This window comes from Anabas testudineus, chromosome 6 (assembly GCF_900324465.2).
Source record: "Anabas testudineus chromosome 6, fAnaTes1.2, whole genome shotgun sequence".
In the NCBI taxonomy this organism is placed as follows: domain Eukaryota; kingdom Metazoa; phylum Chordata; class Actinopteri; order Anabantiformes; family Anabantidae; genus Anabas; species Anabas testudineus.
In genome coordinates, this window is record NC_046615.1 from 18,826,808 (window position 1) to 18,847,112 (window position 20,305).

The 20,305-nt window shown below is 42.2% G+C and overlaps 1 protein-coding gene across 1 annotated transcript; it reads left to right on the forward strand.

The window, feature by feature from the left end:
* The first annotated feature begins 854 nt into the window (after positions 1-854).
* On the forward strand, positions 855-2,957 carry LOC113166106 (cyclin-dependent kinase inhibitor 1C-like). The gene is made up of 3 exons (XM_026366069.1): positions 855-1,581; positions 1,714-1,831; positions 2,247-2,957. Exons 1-2 carry the CDS (start codon positions 1,050-1,052, stop codon positions 1,827-1,829), a joined length of 648 nt encoding a protein of 215 aa, XP_026221854.1. The 5' UTR covers positions 855-1,049; the 3' UTR covers positions 1,830-1,831; positions 2,247-2,957.
* The last annotated feature ends 17,348 nt before the right edge of the window (positions 2,958-20,305 follow it).

Consider the following 20,305-nt stretch of genomic DNA (forward strand, 5'->3'; position numbering starts at 1 on the left):
TATTTATTTGTTTATCAGCATTGTGATCTACTACTTAGCCGCAGTCTTCTGTTTAAAGCGATACAACCAGTTAGAAAAAGAAAAAGCCTTTTAAACTGAAAAGTGTTTAGTTTTGTGCAGAGACCTAAACTGCTCATTTGTACTTGTTGGCTAAAGTATTTAATTATCATCTACTACCCTGCCTCTTCTACCTGCTGTTTACTTTGCTCCTGTGCGTAAAAACAATTCAGGTCTCTTTGCGCAAGATCCAAGTCCCCACAGACGACCGAGAGAAGACACTGTGTGATGAGGGCAGCTCGTTGGTATTGTTATTGTGGTGTTATTGTGGTGAGCGAGAAAAGCAGTGTGTGTGTGTGTGTGTGTGTAAACGTCAGGGATCATCATCGGAAAAAAATATTGGCAATATGGAGTTTCCCTACATTTCATTCCAAGGTTGTAAAAGGGTTGTGCAGTCACAGCCTGCACGTAACGTAACAATACTTAAGTAAAGTCCTTTATCGGACGCGCACCAGCAGCCAGATTGTGCGTGGAAGGAGGTAAACAAACTCATGTCCGATAATGGATGCACTATTGTGCGAGTATCCAAATGCACTCGAAATTCTACTTTAACAGTTTCATGTTGACATCGGGAAAGTCCGCTCCGCGCTTTATCCGAAAGTTACACCAGGGAAAAATCACAACGCTGCGCTCAGCGTGTAGCCAAATACGCACCGAGGGATCGCCGACGGGAAATCAGGGTGGGGGTTGTGTGTGTATGTGCGTGTTTGTGTGCTTGAGGAGGGCTGGACTTAAGGCAACCAATGAGAACTCCACCCGAAGTGGCTGGTGTGACTAACGGCTTCTGAGGTTATATACTCCACATCTCACCACAGAGGTAGATTTAAAGTGAACTGTGTGGAGTAGTGAGACGAGGGAGTGAGAGAAAGACACCCACACCCACACTCGAGGCACAACAACACCAGCGCCTGCTATTCTCTCAACAACGACCCATCACTCATATTGGGCATCTTCTTCTGTATTTTGGGAGCTTCTCAGGAAAGGCTTTGGAGATGTCCAACGTCCAGTTATCGTGTAGCGCCCTGGAGAGGCTGGTGGCCAGGAGGACCTTCCCTCTCCACAGACGCACTAGCGTTTGTCGTAACCTCTTCGGACCGGTGGATCACGAAGAGCTAAACCGGGAGATGAAAGTCAAGATGCGGGAGATTTCTGAGCGAGACCAGCAGAGATGGAACTTTAATTTCGAGGCCAACACCCCGCTGGTTGGAGATTACGAGTGGGAAGAGGTTCCCGTGGATAAGACCCCGGTGTTTTATCAGGACTCTGTACAGAACGGCAGGACCCGGGTGCCTGCGACGCCCACAAAGCAGATGTCCACCTCGGACTCTGTTTTGCCAGAGACCCCTCGTTTGGATGTACTTGAGCGTTTGGCCGTGCCCGAAAGCAGCAGCGGTCCGTGTCCGGTGGAGGTCAACCAGGAGAACCGCACAGACAAGCTCAACTCAGGGAGACCGACTCACAGAACCGTCCCGTGTGTCAGACGCAAGAGGACGACAACTACTGACAACAACACACACATCACAGGTAAATACAAGGGCTCGAAATTCACGTTGAGCTCCGAGCGAATCATTTACTCCGCTACCTGTCGCTCTCGCCCGTGCGTGATTTGTGCGCCACTGGATTTCGTGAACTAACTGTATTTCTTATTCCCTACAGACTTCTTCGTGAAACGAAAAAGGCCTGCTGATAGAAAATCGAATGATATGGGCGCTTGCCATGTCTCCAAGTCTCCAATCCCCGTGGAGCAAACTCCACGGAAGAGGATCCGCTGAAGGTACGAAGATTTATCTGAATTTAAAGTAGTTCATTCTTAGGTCTGTTACAACATAAATGACTTATTATTAATTCATCTGGGCCGCGCTGAGGGTCCTATAATTACTTATTTCGGGGTTTTATTCTCGGCGTCACTCGAACAGAATTAAGCGCGTCAGAAAGCGCAGACAGCCCTGTCTGAGGGTTGGTGGGGAGAGTTTGCGGTGGTGAAATCGCAGTAGTAGTGATAGTAGAAGCTGTAGTAACACTGGTGGTTGGGGGAGGGGAATGTGCGTCACGATGTGGCGGGAAAATGCACGGGTAGAGGGTGACGTCTGCCGCTGAGGTTACATCTCCTGTTTCCTCAGAAAGCTGACTCGCGTCTTTCTTCGCTATGGTTGTTCCTCTTAACTTATCACGGTTTATTCCTTCCTCAGGTCCCTTTTTGCACTATTTGCCTGCGCATTTTTTCGAGGATCGTGGGGGGGGGGGAGACGTTTATCCTCGTCACCTAAACGCCGGAGAGGAGAGGAAACGGAGGACTGGGAGGAAAGAAAGAAGCCCGACCGGCCGGCTGCTTTGGCTCGGTGCGCCCCAGCGGAGCGCACCGTGAACACCGGACCAGACTCTCAGGTTCAGTCCTGGTTTTGGGGGGAGGCCGAGACTTTTCGCCGAATGACTTCTATCCAGTACAAATGTAGCATTCATTGTTGCTTTTGCATACAGCCACTCGACAGTGTTAAATGTTTTAACATCTGTGCAATCCTAAATTACTTTAAAAGAATTGTCTACACTGGCCAAAAGTGTAAAGCTTTATATAGACAATAGCCTATAAATGTTTATTTCTGTTCATTTCTGATTTGTTTTCTGTAAATGTATATTTTTTAAGACTATTCTAACTTATAATTTATTTATGTTTCTTTTTATTTGTTAAATGCCTTGTTGATTTAGCCAAAGGGCATATTTTTATTTTATTATTTACGTTTTTTATTGTGATGTTTTGCAATCATGTAAGCTTCTCCGTAGTAGTCCACAAAAATAGAATTTTTTGTGTGTGTTTCTGAGCCGGTTTGTTTGTGTTTTCATACAAGTGCCCTAATTATGTCTTGCAAAAGATGAGAATAAAATATTTTTCACTTCAACTTTAAGCGGATGGGTTTGTTTTTTGTCCGGTTTACTAGTTTAGATTAGGTCGTTTTGAAACCAGTTGTGAGTGTTGAAAGTGAAAATGGGTATAATTTCGATACATAGACGAACAAAGGTTTTATTGTATATTAAAAGTCAGGTGGCTTCATTCCCCTTTTTGGATGCATATCTTAATATTTTTAAAGAGTTGGTTTGTTTTACATCCGTATTGCTGCAAAGGAAGCCCAGTAAACAGCAGCAAGGATCCACGCAGTGTCATTACAGACATTTATGACACAACCTTTTCTTTGAGCTCCTCCTGTATCAGTCTGCCTCTGTGGACTCATATACCTTGCGGGGGGATAACGCATTCAGACGTGTACCCTTGGGCAGCGTGGCAGCTGCGGAATATAGGCTGGGATTTAAAGGCCCTTTTGCCCCTCTAAAGAAGCAGCAGCTGCCTTTGGATCCCCGCTTTGTCCGCCACGAAGACACCCCCACATCCACCCGCACTCAACAAGCCCTCTAAAGACCCACTCACACACACTGTTTACCCCGCCGTGGATACACCGGGCGTGGAGGCCACCTGCCAGAGCTGGAAAAAGAAAACTACTAGTCTTTGTAATTGTCCTCGTCTATTGAAACAAACCATTCAACAGGTCATACTTGCAAGTTTACCCTTAATTGAAAGAAGCCAAATGCAGCAGTGCCTGAATGCGCCCTGGGCCTGGACTGGTCGTCAGTGCGCAGAAACCAACTCATATTTTCGCATTTGGTCATTTTCCATAAGCTTCTCGCTTTGTGTAAATAGCGTTGACACTGATGTTTTGATGAAAATTGAGACTTTTGATGGCCAGAGTGACTTTGTCAGCTCCACGCAGCCATAAGCTCTGACGGGCTTGTTCTGATTTCCAACACAAAGCGCTCCCCGGCTCCATTCTTTCCTTTTTGTTGCCATATGGCAAATCCATGTAGACATAGCCAAGACCCATTCAGTCAGCCACAGAATGTCCTGCATCAGAGAACAAAAGACACTTTGTCTGGCTGCTCTATTGATACGAATGGGCGAAAAAAATATTATAATTAATCTATGGCTATATCCAGCTAATTAACGCCCATATGCCCACGGGGAGCTGCGAGGCCATTCAGTGTACTTTTAAATTCTCAATAGTTTACATGTTAAAGACAACAGCTGTTCGTGTGTTACTTTAATGAAGTCCCTTCTATGTTGGATACTGGACACATTCAGGGTTCAAGTCCCCCCCTCAAAGTTAAAGGGGTCATCTTCCTTTATTTGTCTCTACAGCTGTGTAACTATATAAAATTTGTCCAAATAAATAGAACTTAAAATCGCTTTCGTTTTCTCAAAAAGGTGTTGAATGAGAGCCATTATGGGAAAGGTCATAGGTTAAGGCCTGAAATGCACCTTACTGCGGTTCTCTTTCAACACACAAACATCAACGTTTAGTTGTAATTTAACAGTAAATTAATTTAATCAGACTTTGTGTTCATGATATGATAATGATTATTATGAGTGTCAGTGTCTTAACAGGGTTCAAGGCCTGAACATGTTGTGTCTGGGTGGACTGTTTAAAGTTTAAATGGACTCCACAGAATGTGTCATATGACAATTATGACTTAATTCAGCCCTGCTGTATGTATGCTGGACATAAAGGAAAGAGATGACAGCTAACATACAGACCTCGTTAACAACAGAATATAATTAAACAACCAGCTGCTGACAGATGGATTCAGCCTCACAGCCCTGCGGTCCCTCATCTGACCTTTAAATTAACTCACATCCTCACTTTTATCTCAGCCATCAAATATAACTTTATTTACTTAAATTAAAATTCAAGATTTAGCCTGTATATCAGCTACTATATAAAATCCTCGTTTGCCATCTCAGAGATGTCGTATTTCCATAGACATTATACAAATGTGCCTGATGATGACTAAAAACAAACACTGATAATGAATTTCTGCAAAAACTAAATGTTTTTTAGTAGTTTTGAAAAGTAGTACGTGTCTTTATATAAAAACACCTCCATTCATATTCGAATTAATGTAACTTCATCAGTTTTTGTTTCAAATACATTTTAAACATTTATAAAAAAACGAACACCATCATCACAACATGTGCATAATAATGAAACAAGAATAGAGACCGTTTCATTTTGAAATGCAAATGGTAAAAAAAAAACCTTTACCAAGAGTGATACAAACAGTCTGTTTGATCCTTTTGTCAGCGTTTGAGAAGTAAGTCAAGTTTATTATACATTTAAAAGTGGATTTTAAAAATAAAGTGGACATGAGGGCGCAGTGCGTCCTGACCGTGCGTCTTTCTGTTTTCTCTCCTGAGGTGTCAAATCAGTTTGACGCCGCTACTTTGACATTTACATTGGCCTTTGAGTTACAAGTAAATGTAGCAACTAAAAATATAACTTCAGAAAAAAAAAAAGCTTAAATCACATTTCCACTCAAAACACACAATTAACGGGGCAGTCTGCAAAGACTGCAATTAAATATAGAAAGGAGGAAAATCAGCCAAAGGGAATTAGCATTTTCCATGACCATCTGGCATCGGCGCAGGCGACAGGGAACAAAGGGGAGTTGGATGGAGAGGAGAGCCGAGTGTGTCATCGCATTGACCTGCAAATGAGGCTTTGTCACCGAGTTAAAGCTCCCTGACCCCCTTTACCCCCCTCCCTTTAAAAGATTTCTTTTTTTAACCTATAGCGTGACGAATGGAGGTCTGAATTCAGGTCTGTTTATGTTTTGGGACATAAACAGATATTTTGGGATGTGGAGATCTCCACATTTATCCAGGATCAGTGTGAGTTATCATTCTCTAATAAACTCACATCAGTCGAGATCAGTTGAGCATCATTTCGTTTTTAAAACCATTTTTCTAAAATACAACGACAGAGTGTATATTTTAAGTTGTTTTAAGGTTAAACAAATAAAACTAATGTTTGTGGAGAAAGACTTTTTATTTTTTATTACAGGCTGGATTCTGGCCTCCTTGCGCACTGGATCCGGCCTCCAAAGTCTCCCAACACCTACTGTATGTCTTTGTGATTTCTGTCTGTTCTTCATTAAAATTAGACTTAATAAAAAACTAATTCTCAAAATGTTTCTGTGTTTTTGTTCTTGGCGTCCTGCTTTCAAGTGTGAGTGTGTTTGTGAGTCCGTGTTTGTGCAGAGGGCTTTTCTTTTTTTTTTTTTTTTATGGGGCGGGGTGGGGTAGATGGTTGCTGGATTGTTGGTGGACACCTGTGCCCTCCGCTCATCCCCCCCCCCAGCCCCCATCCACTTCAGGAGTGAAGTGTGCAGACAGAGACCCACGTGTTTGCATTAAGGTGATTGTATCCGGAGGAGGGATCTGTTGTTTGTCTGTTTCATCCTCTCTTTGTGTGCGTGTGGCTCAGAAAAGAAGTGGTGACGTACGTAGAAAAAACTTTCTTTAATTGATTTAATGACTATTATCATCATTGAAATGTTAGGTTATAACACCAAACAGTAAAATTACTGTATCCGGATACAAAGCGCCTGTTAAAGTACAACTCAAACTCCTAAAAAGTTAATTTTGAGCGAATTTCATTAGCTGAGAAGCTGAAGAATGTTATTTTAATACTAATGTAGATCATAATATTAGCGTTTTACGCACAGCCCATGTGCTATTTTATTCTAAAATAAGTCTGTGGGCTGTGACATTTTAAAAATAACAGTGACACCAGAGAAACTGGGACTGAAAGCACAATAGAGGAATCAAAACTGGAAAAACCTTTAACCAATACTGAAGAAATATTGTAGGTCAAGCTATTTTTGGGTTTGGCCGTTCAGATGCAGTGTAGTGCGTTTTTTTTTTTTTCTCTTTCCCCCCTCCTCCTGGGCCGTTGCTTTTTACATCCACTCAGTATTCATGCCTGCGGATAACAAAGAGCAAGCCTCAATCCACGCAGGAGGCGGTGTGACAGGGAACTCGTGGCAGCTTTTCAAATATCTTTCTTTCTGTCTCCTCCTTTTCTTTGCATCTCGACTTTGGTCTCGACTGGAAAGAAGAGGAGGAGGACGAAGTGGAGGTGGGGGTAGGGGGGTGGTGGGTTAATCAGCCTCCCCACCTCAATCTCTAATTCACTTTGCTCTCCCCACGCATCAAGGGGATCGGCTTTAATGCTGCCCAGAACAAATGCAGATCCTTTACAATGTTGCACAAGCAGCTAAATGTCCAGTCTGGGCCTCCTCTGCATGCGCTGAACACCGTCCACTGTGCTGGAAAGCGGGTTGTTGCTGGGTTTTAAAACAGATTTTTGTCCTGTCTGCTTTGGAAAACTCGTTCCTTTTTGCAGGAAATAAATAAATTAGACAATGACAAAGCTTTTGGTTTGAACTTTGAAGCAAGATTTCTGCGCAATGAACACATAATCTAGAAATCTGTTTCAACAAATCACTTCGATACCGAACCATAAAAACTTAAAGTATAATTTAAGCTGTTGTTTATGAGAAACTGCTTTAAAATAACATCTGTGATGAAGCAATTTACATCAACTCAGCTGCTACTCCTCCGGTCATTTAACTGCACTACAGCGGGCATTTCCATGACTCTCCCACTGTGGGGTGCCCACATTAAAACCATTCTATTATCTATGGAACCGCCTGTTTTCCCGCCTGAAAAGGTTAAAAGGTCATCCCTGGTGAATTCTGTGTCATCCCCCATTCCACCACAGAAAGATCAAGTGTCCAGTGTCCATTGGAATTCATGAAAACGAGGTTTTACACTGAAGAAATATGAATTTACTATTATAACACACACACACACACACACACACACACACACACACACACACACACACACACACACACACACACACACACACTAATAAAACCTCTAGGATTAGGATTGCAGTGTTTATTGTACTTTGTTTTGCCCTGAACTTCAGTGTTTATTTACTTCGCCTGTGTGCTGTGTACTGTGTACTGCATATCCATTTTCAGCACTGTGAGGGATTAAATAAAATGCTAAGGCTAAAATGCAAAATGCTAATCAAATATAACCAGTTAAGGTGATTAATAAAGGTCACAAGTGTCCTCATGTCAAGTAGCACACTCCAAACTACATGTTCTTTTCACTCAAATCAGCACATAACAAACAACATCAACAGATCATTCATTTCAGCAGGAATCCAAGTTGCCTTCTTCTCCCCCTAAAAGTCACTGATTCCCCTTTTCATTGATCCTGTAGCTGACCCTGTGCTGGAGTTACACAAAGCACTGGGGTCATCACTAGATTGCCATCAACATATGGTGTGTGTATGTATGTTTTTACGAGTGTTGCATTCCCACAAATGACATCCACCAACACAGCCAGTGAAGCAGTGTGATTATGAAATGCTTTCACAGCACAGATGTCAGGGGAATTAAAATATAGTAGAAATATGAAGATGCCGTGCAGCCACTGAAACTTGTTCTACCTAAACACTCATCTCAGGAATGAACTACGGAAACCAGAGTTCTACAAGTTACTCAGTGGAGCCTCTAAAAGGTGGCTGTGGTTTTATCCCCTTCACAAAAGAGGTGTAAGTCTATTAACACACAAAACTGTGAGCTGATGATTTAATCTCCCTCTTCTCGTCTAAGATGGACTGGTAGCATGTCAGCATTCAGAGAAAACAGTGCTGCGACAAGCAGACGCAGCAGTGGCTCACTCTCAGTCAAACAACAGCCTACTGTGGCCCTTTGAGTTTCACCCTTACTGTACCTATCCAAAACGGCATAGCTTCACTCATGAGTGATGGCTTTACAACCAGAGAGCCATATGCAGCTCTGCAGGAAGGGGGTCTGCTTCATTGTGGCAGTAATTGGACAGAGAGGAGAGAGGAGGAGACACAGATAGTACGATTACACTTGAGAAATGAGATCTAACTCTATCCCAGCGCCAGTCCTGACAGCCAGAGTCCTCCACCTCCATTCTTCTGCTCTCACCCTTTGTTTGGATCCTTTTCAGTCTCTCTGAGCCAAACCTGTTCCCCTTCACATCCCTTCTTGCACGGGATGTGAATCCTCTGTTGAGCGGCGGCCGTGTCTGTTTTATCTGTCCATCCATCCATCTCTGACACCTTTCCTTCTCGCTCCTCTCCTCCCTGTCCCTCTCCATTGGCAGAGCAGGGTTCTTCTCCTTCAATCATCTTGGCTCATAAAACGTGGGGAGGAGGGCAAGAAGGCTATGTTTTCAGGGCTGGCTACACTGCTATGGGTGCACTGACTCGGACTAATGCTATTCATGCCACGCATTTGCTCGCCAGGTCCTATGAAAAGGGATGGCCACGACAGCCTTTATGAAACGCACAACAAAGGGCCATCATTCATCAGGCAGCAGAGTGCTGAGGAGTGGCAGAGTTTGGGTTCATCCTTCTAGTCTTCAGCTGCTAGCATCATGTTTGGGAATGGTTGCCTTTTCAATGGGATGTGTAAACTTCTTTCTCGTGGAAGGTGTCAGTCGCTTTATTTTAACAAACTGTAACTTTTTATTTGAGAATTTCTGATTATAAGAAGTCAAATTGGAAGTTGTTTGAAGTTTATGTGCGCACAACACACAGAAAGGTCCTATCCACTATGGTTCAGCATCTGACGGCAATATAGATTTATAGCTGTATTCCCAGGTCACCAAGCAACCATTAATCTTCACCTTCCCTTGGCTGTTCCTTCACACAGTGCCAGAAGCTTTGGAGGCCAATTGGCAGCTCACAACAATACCCAGAATACCACAGGGCCTTGTCAGCCTGTCCTAATTTGTGGCTGTGGTCCTGGGGTTGAATTCAGCCGCTGCTGGCTGCTTGACCTGCTGTATTCTGTTGGCGGATTAGCAACATCTTTTAGTCTTCATGCAGGCCAACACCAATGGGCTGATACCCAGCCTGCAATTACACAGCAGGAAAGGCCTGCTTAAATGCACACACATACACACACACACACACACACACACACATAAATGTTTATGGATGGATAGATGGAAGGATGAATAGTTGGCTAAGAGGAGAAAGAGAAGCAGGTGATGTAGCTGTAGGCCGCTTTGAAGAGGACTTACGAAAGAGAAGCAGAGAATTTGGGGGAAAGAGAAACTGTCTCAGTGTGTGTTTTGGGGTTTTGTACTTACACAGTGGGTATTCAGCCAACATTGTGTACATAGAAATCAATGTATTGAATGGCTGAGCAGCAACCTGTCTTCACAGAGATGGCACCGCACCACACTTGAGCATCAGAAAGCAAGAGGATGAAAATGTCCTACATCTGCCAATTTAAATCAGGGTGGAAATCAGAGGGTGTAACCATGCAAATTCTTCACAAGTGTTGGCAAGTGACTACTATTGAAGTAAAGCATCAAATGTTAATAAATAATTTGGTTAGATTATCAGCAACTGTCTGCTTAAAGGCTTTTTGGTTGTTGTTAAGCTATAGCTACAGAAGCCAAGTTTTAAAATAACATACTGATTGTATGGTTGTTGTCTTTAACAACATTATTAGCGGTTAATACATTTTGAATCAGGGGCACTTAATGGGTTTTAGACATAAAGGTTCACATTTTAAACTATTGTATAATGCCTGCTGTGACTCTGAAGTGTTTCTAAAATCTAAGTTAATATAACAATCACTATAGACTTGGATTGTGGGAAGTATAGGAGCCAACCTTTATTGTTATTGTTATTATTGTTATTATTTCGGACCATTCTATGGAAATGTAATATTATATCCTTCTTTAACTAGGCCTACTTTACTTGACTTTACTCAATTACCTACATGCCCTTGCAGATACCTCATTGTTGAGTGAAAAAAGGACCATTTTCTATGGCAACAACAAAAAAAGAAAACAGTGTTTACTGTAATTTTCTTCAGAACTGTACACACAGATGGGTCTGCACAGTAAAAGAGACGCACACGTAGAAAACAACAGGCAGATGTACACAACAGGTCAAGTGCAGATCAGAATTGGCAGCGCAGCGCAGCATCTTACAATGCACACAAAGCCTTCAGTGATGGGAATAGGGAAATTGGCAAATGTAACATGGTCCCCTGCCATCTTCCCTCGCTCCCTCCCTCTGTTTCACGACAGATGCTGTGTTCCACGAAGACACTCTCAGCTGCACAAGAATGGTTTGAATTTGTCGACAATGACGATGGACAAAAACAGAGAAAAGAAAAGAGTAAAAGAAAAAAAAAAACCTTCTCAAAGTCAGCATCTGAGTTAACAATGACGACACAGCACCGGGGAGGAGGGCAGCGTGCGAGTGTCTGCACAGATCTCTCTCCAGGAATAGGACCTGTCACTATGGAAACACTCCCTGACCCCTCCCCACTAGTCTTACTATATTGTACACATACACGCACACACTTGTCAGCTGCAGGCCAGGCGCTGTCTGAGCCCAGATGGTGGTGAACTGCATAACTCACTTATCTGTCTCTGGCCTCTAAAGGAATGCTTAAAGGCCTCTCCAATTCCCAGTGGACGTCACGTCAAAAAAAGGGAGAGGGAGAGGCACACCATCTGCTTCCAAACACCGTCGGCACCCACTTCCTCGTCTGCCTCCCTGGATTTTTACCTTCAGCTTCCTCAAAGCTTCCTGTGATCGATGAGCAGTTCCTAGAGAGTTGCTGGGAATCGTTTGACTTCTGTTCAACCTAAATCCACTAGAACAATTACCTTTTGCAACTTTAAAACATCAGCAGAACTTTTTTGCTGTTAACCAGATGTAAGTAACTTTTACTTATAAATAACTTGTATGAAACAAGGTGTAGTATGTTTACATCACTTACAGATATAAAATTGATATTCTTACTAGAAAACATGGTGTGGATTAGTCACATGCAACTTTCTCACATTGTGGCAAACAGTAATTGTTGTTGTGTTTATTGTGTATATTTCAAAATGTCAAACTGCCAATCAGTCATATTTTGATCACATTATTACAAAAGATACCAAAGTAACTGAACATTATTTTACTTACAACCGTAGCTCTGTTTTTTGGCCTCTGTCTTTCCTATTTCCCCACACACTGTTGATTTGCATAAAAAATAAACTACATCCCTTTTTCTACAAATGTGTACAAACTTAGCAGTTCTAGTTTTCTAAGACCAAGACAGTGCCGAAACACACTTCTTAGTCATATGACTAAGAAGCCTGGAGAAGGGACCGCACAAGCCAGGGGTCACTAGGTTCAGTCTACACAACCTTCTGTAGAGGAATCTTCTTGTTGTCATTGCTCTGGGGTGTTTTTACTTTTATATCCATGTAAACATACTGTAAATATAGCATACTGCAAGTGAATGTGTCTTGTTATTGAAAAAATAGTTTGCACATGAAATAAAGAAATGCTTTTTATTCTAACAATGTAATAATATTATTCGCCTCAAATCTGAATTCTTTCACAGGGATATTTGAACTATTTTGCCTCATTAGATGGAAGTTTTGCTTCTGGAAAGACATGTGAGGAGCTGAGATGTAAGAACTCAAAATAAAGACATTTAAAAGCACATAAAAGAGAAAGCAGTGAAGGCACCAACACGTGTTGCCTTTATCAAGATGCCAACTCTTTACTCTCACTCTTTAAGCCCCTGATTAAACAGCACACCCTTCTCCGTCTTGCTGAATATTGCTGCGCTGTTTAAAGAGGCGAAATCTGGAGAGTTTTCCACCACCCACGGTGTCAAGTGTGGCTCAGGTGTGTGTGTGTGTGTCTGTGTGTTCACCACATGTGCTTGTGTGTGTGCTGGTGTGTGGTCCAGTTCATGTAAGCACAATCAGATCATAGTTTCGTGGTCTTTTGCATGCTTGCATAATCAGACACCAGAGCAAAAAAAAGTAGCTCTACACAAGAAGTGAGCAAGAAAGAAAACGAAAGAGATAGTAGTGGAAAGAGTGTGAGTATGTGTGTGTGTGTGTGTGTGTAGTTGTGGTGGGGATAGATAGGGTAATAGAAATGTGCAGAAGCACTAGAAACCATAAATAAAAGCAGATAGGTACCAACATCTTGTGCACTCGCTTGGGTCAGACAAGCACATATAACACATTGTACTCCTAATACAGAGCTATTGTTGTTTCTGGCTGTATGCACTCTCCCTCTACTTGGAGTTAGATTAAGCACTGAATCATAAAGTAGTTCATCTATCAAACGCAGAACCATCCTGGCTGTTGTCCAGAACAAGATCTCACTTTTGGTTTTACTCCTCCCGTCAGTTCTTGGAAATCACACTGTCTCTCCATCACTGTCAGCACAGTGGTGATGAGTGTGGTTCAGCAGGATGTGGACAGTATCCTGACAGATGGCGACAAGGAAGATGAATGTGACAGTTTGATTGTCAGGTTCATCAGAAAGTTACACAAAACACGACAGCTTGGAATTGCATGAGACCGAACACACTGGTGAACTAAAGCAAGTCAGTGTTTTAATATGTTTTTTCATTGTAACTCAGGCTGGTGTAGACAGACAAAGGCCTGTTCAAAAGTCGGATCAGTTCAAAATCCTCTTGTTGTCAAAGGCTTACTGTTCTAACAGTAGATTGAACAAACTTTCCTTTGTTAGAAAAGGATTAGTTCTGATAGATAAATGCTTACTAAAGTCTCAGGTCATGCCATAAGTCTTGAACAAGTCAAGACAAGTGCTTCCATCATGTGGCCTCAGAGCACCACCAGCCCTGAGCAGCTTTTCGTCAGCCACTGACAAAACGTGTGGAACAAATGGCACCAGCCAAATGGAGAGGCAATAAGGCGAGGGGCCCTCTGTGAAGTGCGCGTGTGTGTGTTTGGGTGTCTGAGCGTGCATGTGCAGGAGCGTGTGTGCGTTGATGAAGTGTACCCGAGCAGACAGGACGTGGTGTGTGTGGATTTTGCAGAGTGAATGGCGATTGTGTGTTTTCAATAGAGAAGGGGTGTCTCCCCTGTGTGAGAGTGAATGTCGAAGCTCTCGGTGTGTGAAGGCGTTTGTGTGCATGGGTGTGTGTGTGTGTGTGTGTCACAACAGGCCAGAGTGGGTAAGAAAGAGCAGTCTGTCGGTTCAAGTATGCCCCCATGTGACCATTGTGAGAAGTAGAAGGTCGTGACAAGAGGATGACAGAATTCTGGTACCTCACAGTTATTTCTAATTTCTTCATTTAATTAACATGCTGGCATGTTTTCCCCTCTTTTGATGTTTAAATAAGGGTGGTAGACCACTGTTTAGTTGTTGCTGAGCTCGAATGTGAAGGCAATATGTAATATCCAGACTCATTTAACAACCTAAATAACTGCATTTATGTATGCATTAGTCCCAGGCCCCCATTCACAAGATACAGTGCAATGATCTGAGCAATGAGATTTTGGTGTTTTCCCCATGGACGGTTCAACATGCTGTCAGGAAAAGCTGCTGACTGAATGACCAGTGGATGACATGTGCTACCTCCTGAACCACAGCCATACATTGAGCTTTCCTTCAGGTTTCAATTCAGGGAGTTCCTTTAATTTATATCCTGTTTAAACCTAATTAACAATGACTCCTCCAAATTAAAAGGCATATATATTGTAATATAAAGGCTGTAAATGAGTGAAGGAAGTACAAATGATTGACAGTGAATCTGCAGAAGTAGTGGTAGCCATGGTAAAAGTCTGTTTCCTGTGGAGTCCTTGGTAGCTGAGAGGCCTGATGACCACCTCTCCAATCCCTTCTACTGCATCAAAGAGGATTTTCACCCCTTTGATTAAAGTACCCTGACAAAGAAGCATGGTGTGAAGAATGAAAAGCCCCAAATAGGACACTGTCAGCCTCAAGAGACACTCGCAAGCAAACCGGACAGAGATAGTGTGTGTGTGTATTTTGTTATGAAAACACAAATCAACTGATTTGTTTGGTTGTTTTTTTATTTTATCAGATGGCCGTAATGAGCTGCCTTCTGAGGATTTAAATAAGAAATCCTCATGATCTAAGGGCACGCTTATCACTCCAACAACAGAGGAGTTGTCCTCTTTTATCTGTCTCCCTCACTGGGATTGTGATTCTGCTTCGTGACTGAGGATATTTCATCTGTTCTATCAAACTGGTCATGACAGAATCAAACCTCCACTTGCTACTTGCTGTAAAAAAAAAAAGTCATGTCTCTTAAACTCTTTCATCTGCCCACAACGTCACATCTGGGCTGTGATCTGACATCAGTGCAAAGGACTCTGTCAGATGTGGCTCCCAATTAGCTAATGTGGCCAGTTCAATGCCTCCCACCCCTGCTTTTTTCCTTTTGAGCCGAATCAGACTGAGAAGCTTAAATGAAAAGGCCAGGGGCTGTTGGATAGCAGGGCTAGAGTGTAAAAACAGTACTAATTGCGCTTGGCTGCTTTTTATGAAGTTGGAAGTCGGTGGCACACCCACCTCCTCCACTCTAAAGTCAGACACAGACGACAGCTACACACCATAAACACTGCTGTTCACTGCAATCAAAGTCACAAATGGGGATGATAGGTCTGGTACAACATGAGTGTAAAAGAGCGAGGGGAGGTGGTGCATGGTTTCTGTTCACGTCTGTAACCACTGTACCGCTCGAAGAGCGAACATGACACTAACACGCTATCCTCTCATGCATGTGTGTGAGAAGGTGTGTGTTTCTTATCAGCTGGGCAGCAGCTACTGTGTGCTGAGTTTCAGCAACACACGGCTCAAACTGTGTGTCTCTAGACATCAGCTTCATCCCCATACAAGACATTAAACACTTCAAGGTAGTGTCTGTGTCTGTCACCATGTGTACGGTATCAGAATCAAGGATCAGCGCAGTATTTCCTACTAATGACAGAGCATTTACATTTGAAACGTTTCTGATTACCAGTGGCCCGATTCTCACATTAATGTTACAAGTTCAAGTACAATTATGATTATTGTTGGTTGTTGTGTCTCATCTGGTCAGTCGACAGACATTGTTCAGGCCGTAGCTGTAATTAGCACTTGTTTGTGCAGCGCTCCTGTTGCTTGTTTTGAAGAACGTCTCTGTCTGGGTGCAGTTCTGTGCAACATCAGTTGCAGCATGTCATCTTAAAGTACACTGCTGGCTTATTCCTCCCTGTTCCTCCTCTCTCTTTTCCTGCTTCTTCCTCTTATTGTCCAGTTTGTTCTTTCTTTTCCTCTTGTGCTTCTTATTCATTTTCTTCTTTCTCCTTTTCCTTCCTCCTCATCCTCCTGCTGCTACAACCCCCATAGACAGGACATACACAGCCAACCCAGCATCTATCTATGCTTCTCTACTTTTCTTTCTTGCCCACTTTTTATCTGTATAAAGTGTTTTTATTTATGTATGTTTTGCACATATCTCTGTCCTTCTTTTTGTTTCCCTAGCCTGCCTGGCTGTTCTTTGTCTTTTTCCATATCCCACTCCATATTTTTTCCTTCTACTTCCCTGTCCCTGTTTTATGGTCAGTCTCTCTCTTTTCTCTCTCTCTCTTATCCATTTATTATCGCCAGCTGAGAAAAACAGAGGAGTCTTTTGGCACCGAGCCACAGCAAACATTGATATCCAACCAGCCCCCCTCACTGCTCTCTCCATCCACTGGCAGCTGTCCATAACTAAACACACAGTGTAACAGTACACACATACACAGTACGTGCACACACTCACCAAAGTGCCCACTGTAGCTGTTTGCTTGGCTGACATGTTGTACTATAATTGCAGTGGTCTGTACGGTACACTACAGCCTGCAGCTGTGGACCTTTCCAAAGCTTAGGCTGCAGCCAACCAGAAACACCAACAAACTCTGGACTGGGAGAAAATAAACAGACACTTTTAATCTTTTAAATGGCCTCTCCACTCATTTTCCCCTGCAAGGATATGTCTGCTCTTTCAGACCATGCACAGGAACACAGGAATGGCAGGAGCAAGACCATGTCACGCAACAGAGGTCATTAGTCAAATTGAATATAATATTTGCAGTTGATGGTAGATGATGATGATGATGATGATGAGTTTATCAAGTGAATCATCAGAAACACCAGGAAACTGTTGTGTAGTGGGCACAGGGTCAAACGATTATTGACGCCATTAAGTTCCTTCTTTATAAACTTACAGTCAAACTGACTCTCACTTCCCTAATTACTGCTATTTTCATATTCTTGCATATCACTGCTTCACACCCCTTTTTTGCAAGTTGCCTGTGTCATTTGTGACTTTCGATGTTATTAACTTGTACTAAAATCCGACTGTTTGTGTTGGGTCAGTGTGTTTTAAGGTAACTTATTTACTCTTGACTTTATTGTCCCTTTTCTTTCCATTATTCTTTTTTGAAAGAATAGGTTGGCAAATATACTTTTTGTCTAAATGGAGAGAGTTCAGCTGGAGGATGCACACTATCCACTGTCCTTCATTTGAAAATATAAAAGTCACACCAAAAACATGTTTTTCATAGACAAAGCCTGTTGCAACATGCTGAATTTATAGAAAAGGGAACAAAAAAGTGTTTTGCAAGGTTATTGCAACAAATATGTTTATTGCAGAGATGAAACTGTGATCAGTCACAACATTAAAAGCAACTGGTGGTTTTAATGTTGGATATGGTCTGCAGGTTGTTTTCAGTGTGCCCACGCTGACCCCTGTCCAACACAACATTCAAACCACCATTGATGTCTCTACACTGTGTGTCTACACAGTCACAACAAAAGAAATATGCCTTTAAAACCTTTGTTAGAATGAAGTAAACACATTACTCAACACACATTTATACTTCACGGGGGCTTTCACTATCACTAGGTTGCTTGTTATGCGATTACTTGTTACTCAACTTTCTTCACCCTCAAGCCTTTTAGGCCATTTCCCGGCTTTAAACATTCTCCTGGCTGCTTCCAGTGTTTTTTATGCCACGCTAATGCTCAACTACAAATGCTCTGGATCTTTCTAGTACCTGCACAGACATAGAATAACTATAAGCCTTTTAATATAGACATCTTAACACAAGGTAAGAGAGCATACAGTACAATGTGATCTATCCAAATGTTGAACTAACCTGTTTGCTACTGAGATTAGTGGCCGTGATGTGATCAACGAATTGATCCATAAGCTCTAAAACTAAATAATCCCATTATTGAGTAGCACGTCACTGCCTACCAATCTTCAGACTTGCTAGAGTTGAAGCTTGTTATTTGAGGTAATTCACCACGTGTTCCGATCAAATCCGCGGCTTTAAAAACCATCTTAGTCACAGCCCCTGCACATGTGTCTCTGAGGTAAACCAATTGTTTCCACACACACACATGCTGACAGCTCGTTAATGACAGGTAATAAAGGTTGTGTAAACACATCTGTTGGCACTGAGTTACCAGACAGTAAAAGGCCTTCTCTTGCGGCTGTAAAACTGTAGGCCATCAGGTCCAGTACAGAGCACCCATTATCAGTTCACTGTTCACTCTCAATGTGACAATTCAGTTGCTTGTCACCACACTTTGTTTTGTGTTTGCTTGTTTTTTTCTCTATTGTGAAAATGAGTTTGAGCGTTGAGTTTGGAGGTTTCCTCCTTTTTGTGACTCATTGTATTTTATCACTTTGCACTAATGTTTTTCTTTAAAAAAAACAAAATTACTTGGAGACATAAAAATAGAACCTGAAAATAAATCTCAAGGGTAACATCAAGAGGTAAGAACCTGCCCATCCCTGATGAAACATGGTAATGGTCTGTAGGCAGGAACAGCTTCATATTGAATGAGTGATTAAATGAGATAAAGGAAACAACTCTGGAACCCCGGAACCGAAGGGTTAAACATGTCCGAAAGCACCTGTTACAATCTGTGCAGATCTTTGTGGACCTCCGGCGTGAAAACGAGGCTGGTTGATAAAATCATTGGCTCCCGTTCAAGGAAAGGATACAAACACCACGCACATTGATTCAACTCAAATATTAGTGATGCAAATGAATTGGTTTGTTCTTTGCAAGTCAATGAGCTTTCGCAGCTTTCTTTTGAAATGCAAATCCAGCACTGACTGCTATAAATAACATTTGATGAATAGCAGTAAAAGCTGCCTGTGTATTCATTCTGAGGGTTTACGTTCTAGTTCTGACCCTTAATGTCCCTTAAGGTTGACCCTAAAATAATTCATCCATGTTCAGCAACACCTGCACAGAACATTAACGTCGGTCAAAGCGTCGCTGGACAGCTGAGGTTTGATTAAAGAGAAGTTACTACATCATGTCAAACTGGTGACACGTGTGTGCAACATCAGAAAATAGAACTGAGCCCTGATGTTTGTGAAATGCAACGCCTTTAAGTTTGTGTGTGTGTATTGATCAAGTTACTTTTAACAAGCTGTCTGATATTATTTCTTATTCTCTTATTATATCTTTTATAGTTGTCACCTTAACTTTCCAATTAATATTATGTTTGCAGTGTTATCACCCCTGTTAGGAATGACGGCTATAAATCATGTGGAATAAAAAAGAAATGAATAGAGCGAACCAGTGGCACTGCTGCATGGAGCTACTTTCAAGCAGCACACTGACACACACATGCATGCAGACACGTCCCACGTGTGTTTTGATCCTTCACACGGCATTACATTGACTTAATTAATTAATTTCCTGGAGACTCACCCTAACCATTATCACTTTGCCTAACCCTAACATAACCTCAATCTTGGCATTAAACCCTATTAATTTTTCACCCTGCTTTATGGTTTACATCATAGGGACTTGCGTTTCGTTCCCCAAAGGAAGGCAAGTCCACAGAATGTGCCTGTGGAACAGATTTATGTCTTTACACACACACACATATTCTGGCACTGAATACACAACATCTCTATCTTGTACGGCAGCTCTCAGAGTGATTCCAGGTGTTTTGGCACCCTGTTCTTTCTTTCTCTGCAGGAACTATGAATTAAAAATTATATAAAATAAAACACGGGCTACATCTCGAGGTCAGTGCAGCACATATGTTTTAAATCAAATTTACACCTTAGGGAAGGATGGTGGCTCGTGATGCAGAGAAAGAGGGAGAGCCAAAGAGAAAGGTGGGAGTGAAAAAGAGAAGGGAGATTGTCAGAGAAACAGGTTTTGTTTTTATGTGTGGAAGATTTACTCTTTATTACTGAAGGAAACCATGAATATGCTTCACTATTGATCCTATCTGATATCTTCTTTCCTTAAATCCATTCGCATGCTCCTTTAGTGTGACTGACAGAGATCTGGGACATAGAATAGAGCCAAAAAGGAAAAGTGAGCATGGCGATGTGTCCTGGCTTGTTTTCATTCAGCCTCTTTGACTTATTTATGTCAGATCAGCATAACGGGGAACGGCTGTAGAGTGAGGTTTTATATGTGCATGTGTGCTCCGGGGTTTGTGTGTGTGTCTGTTAACACATGGTGGTTTGGCAATAAATATAAAGT

What these genes read in the sequence shown, in the direction of transcription:
- LOC113166106 (XM_026366069.1), top strand. Translation starts at nt 1,050, where the DNA reads ATGTCCAACGTCCAGTTATCGTGTAGCGCCCTGGAGAGGCTGGTGGCC. An exon ending in CAACAACACACACATCACAG is followed by an intron (nt 1,582 to 1,713) that starts GTAAATACAAGG and finishes TATTCCCTACAG; the next exon opens with ACTTCTTCGTGAAACGAAAA.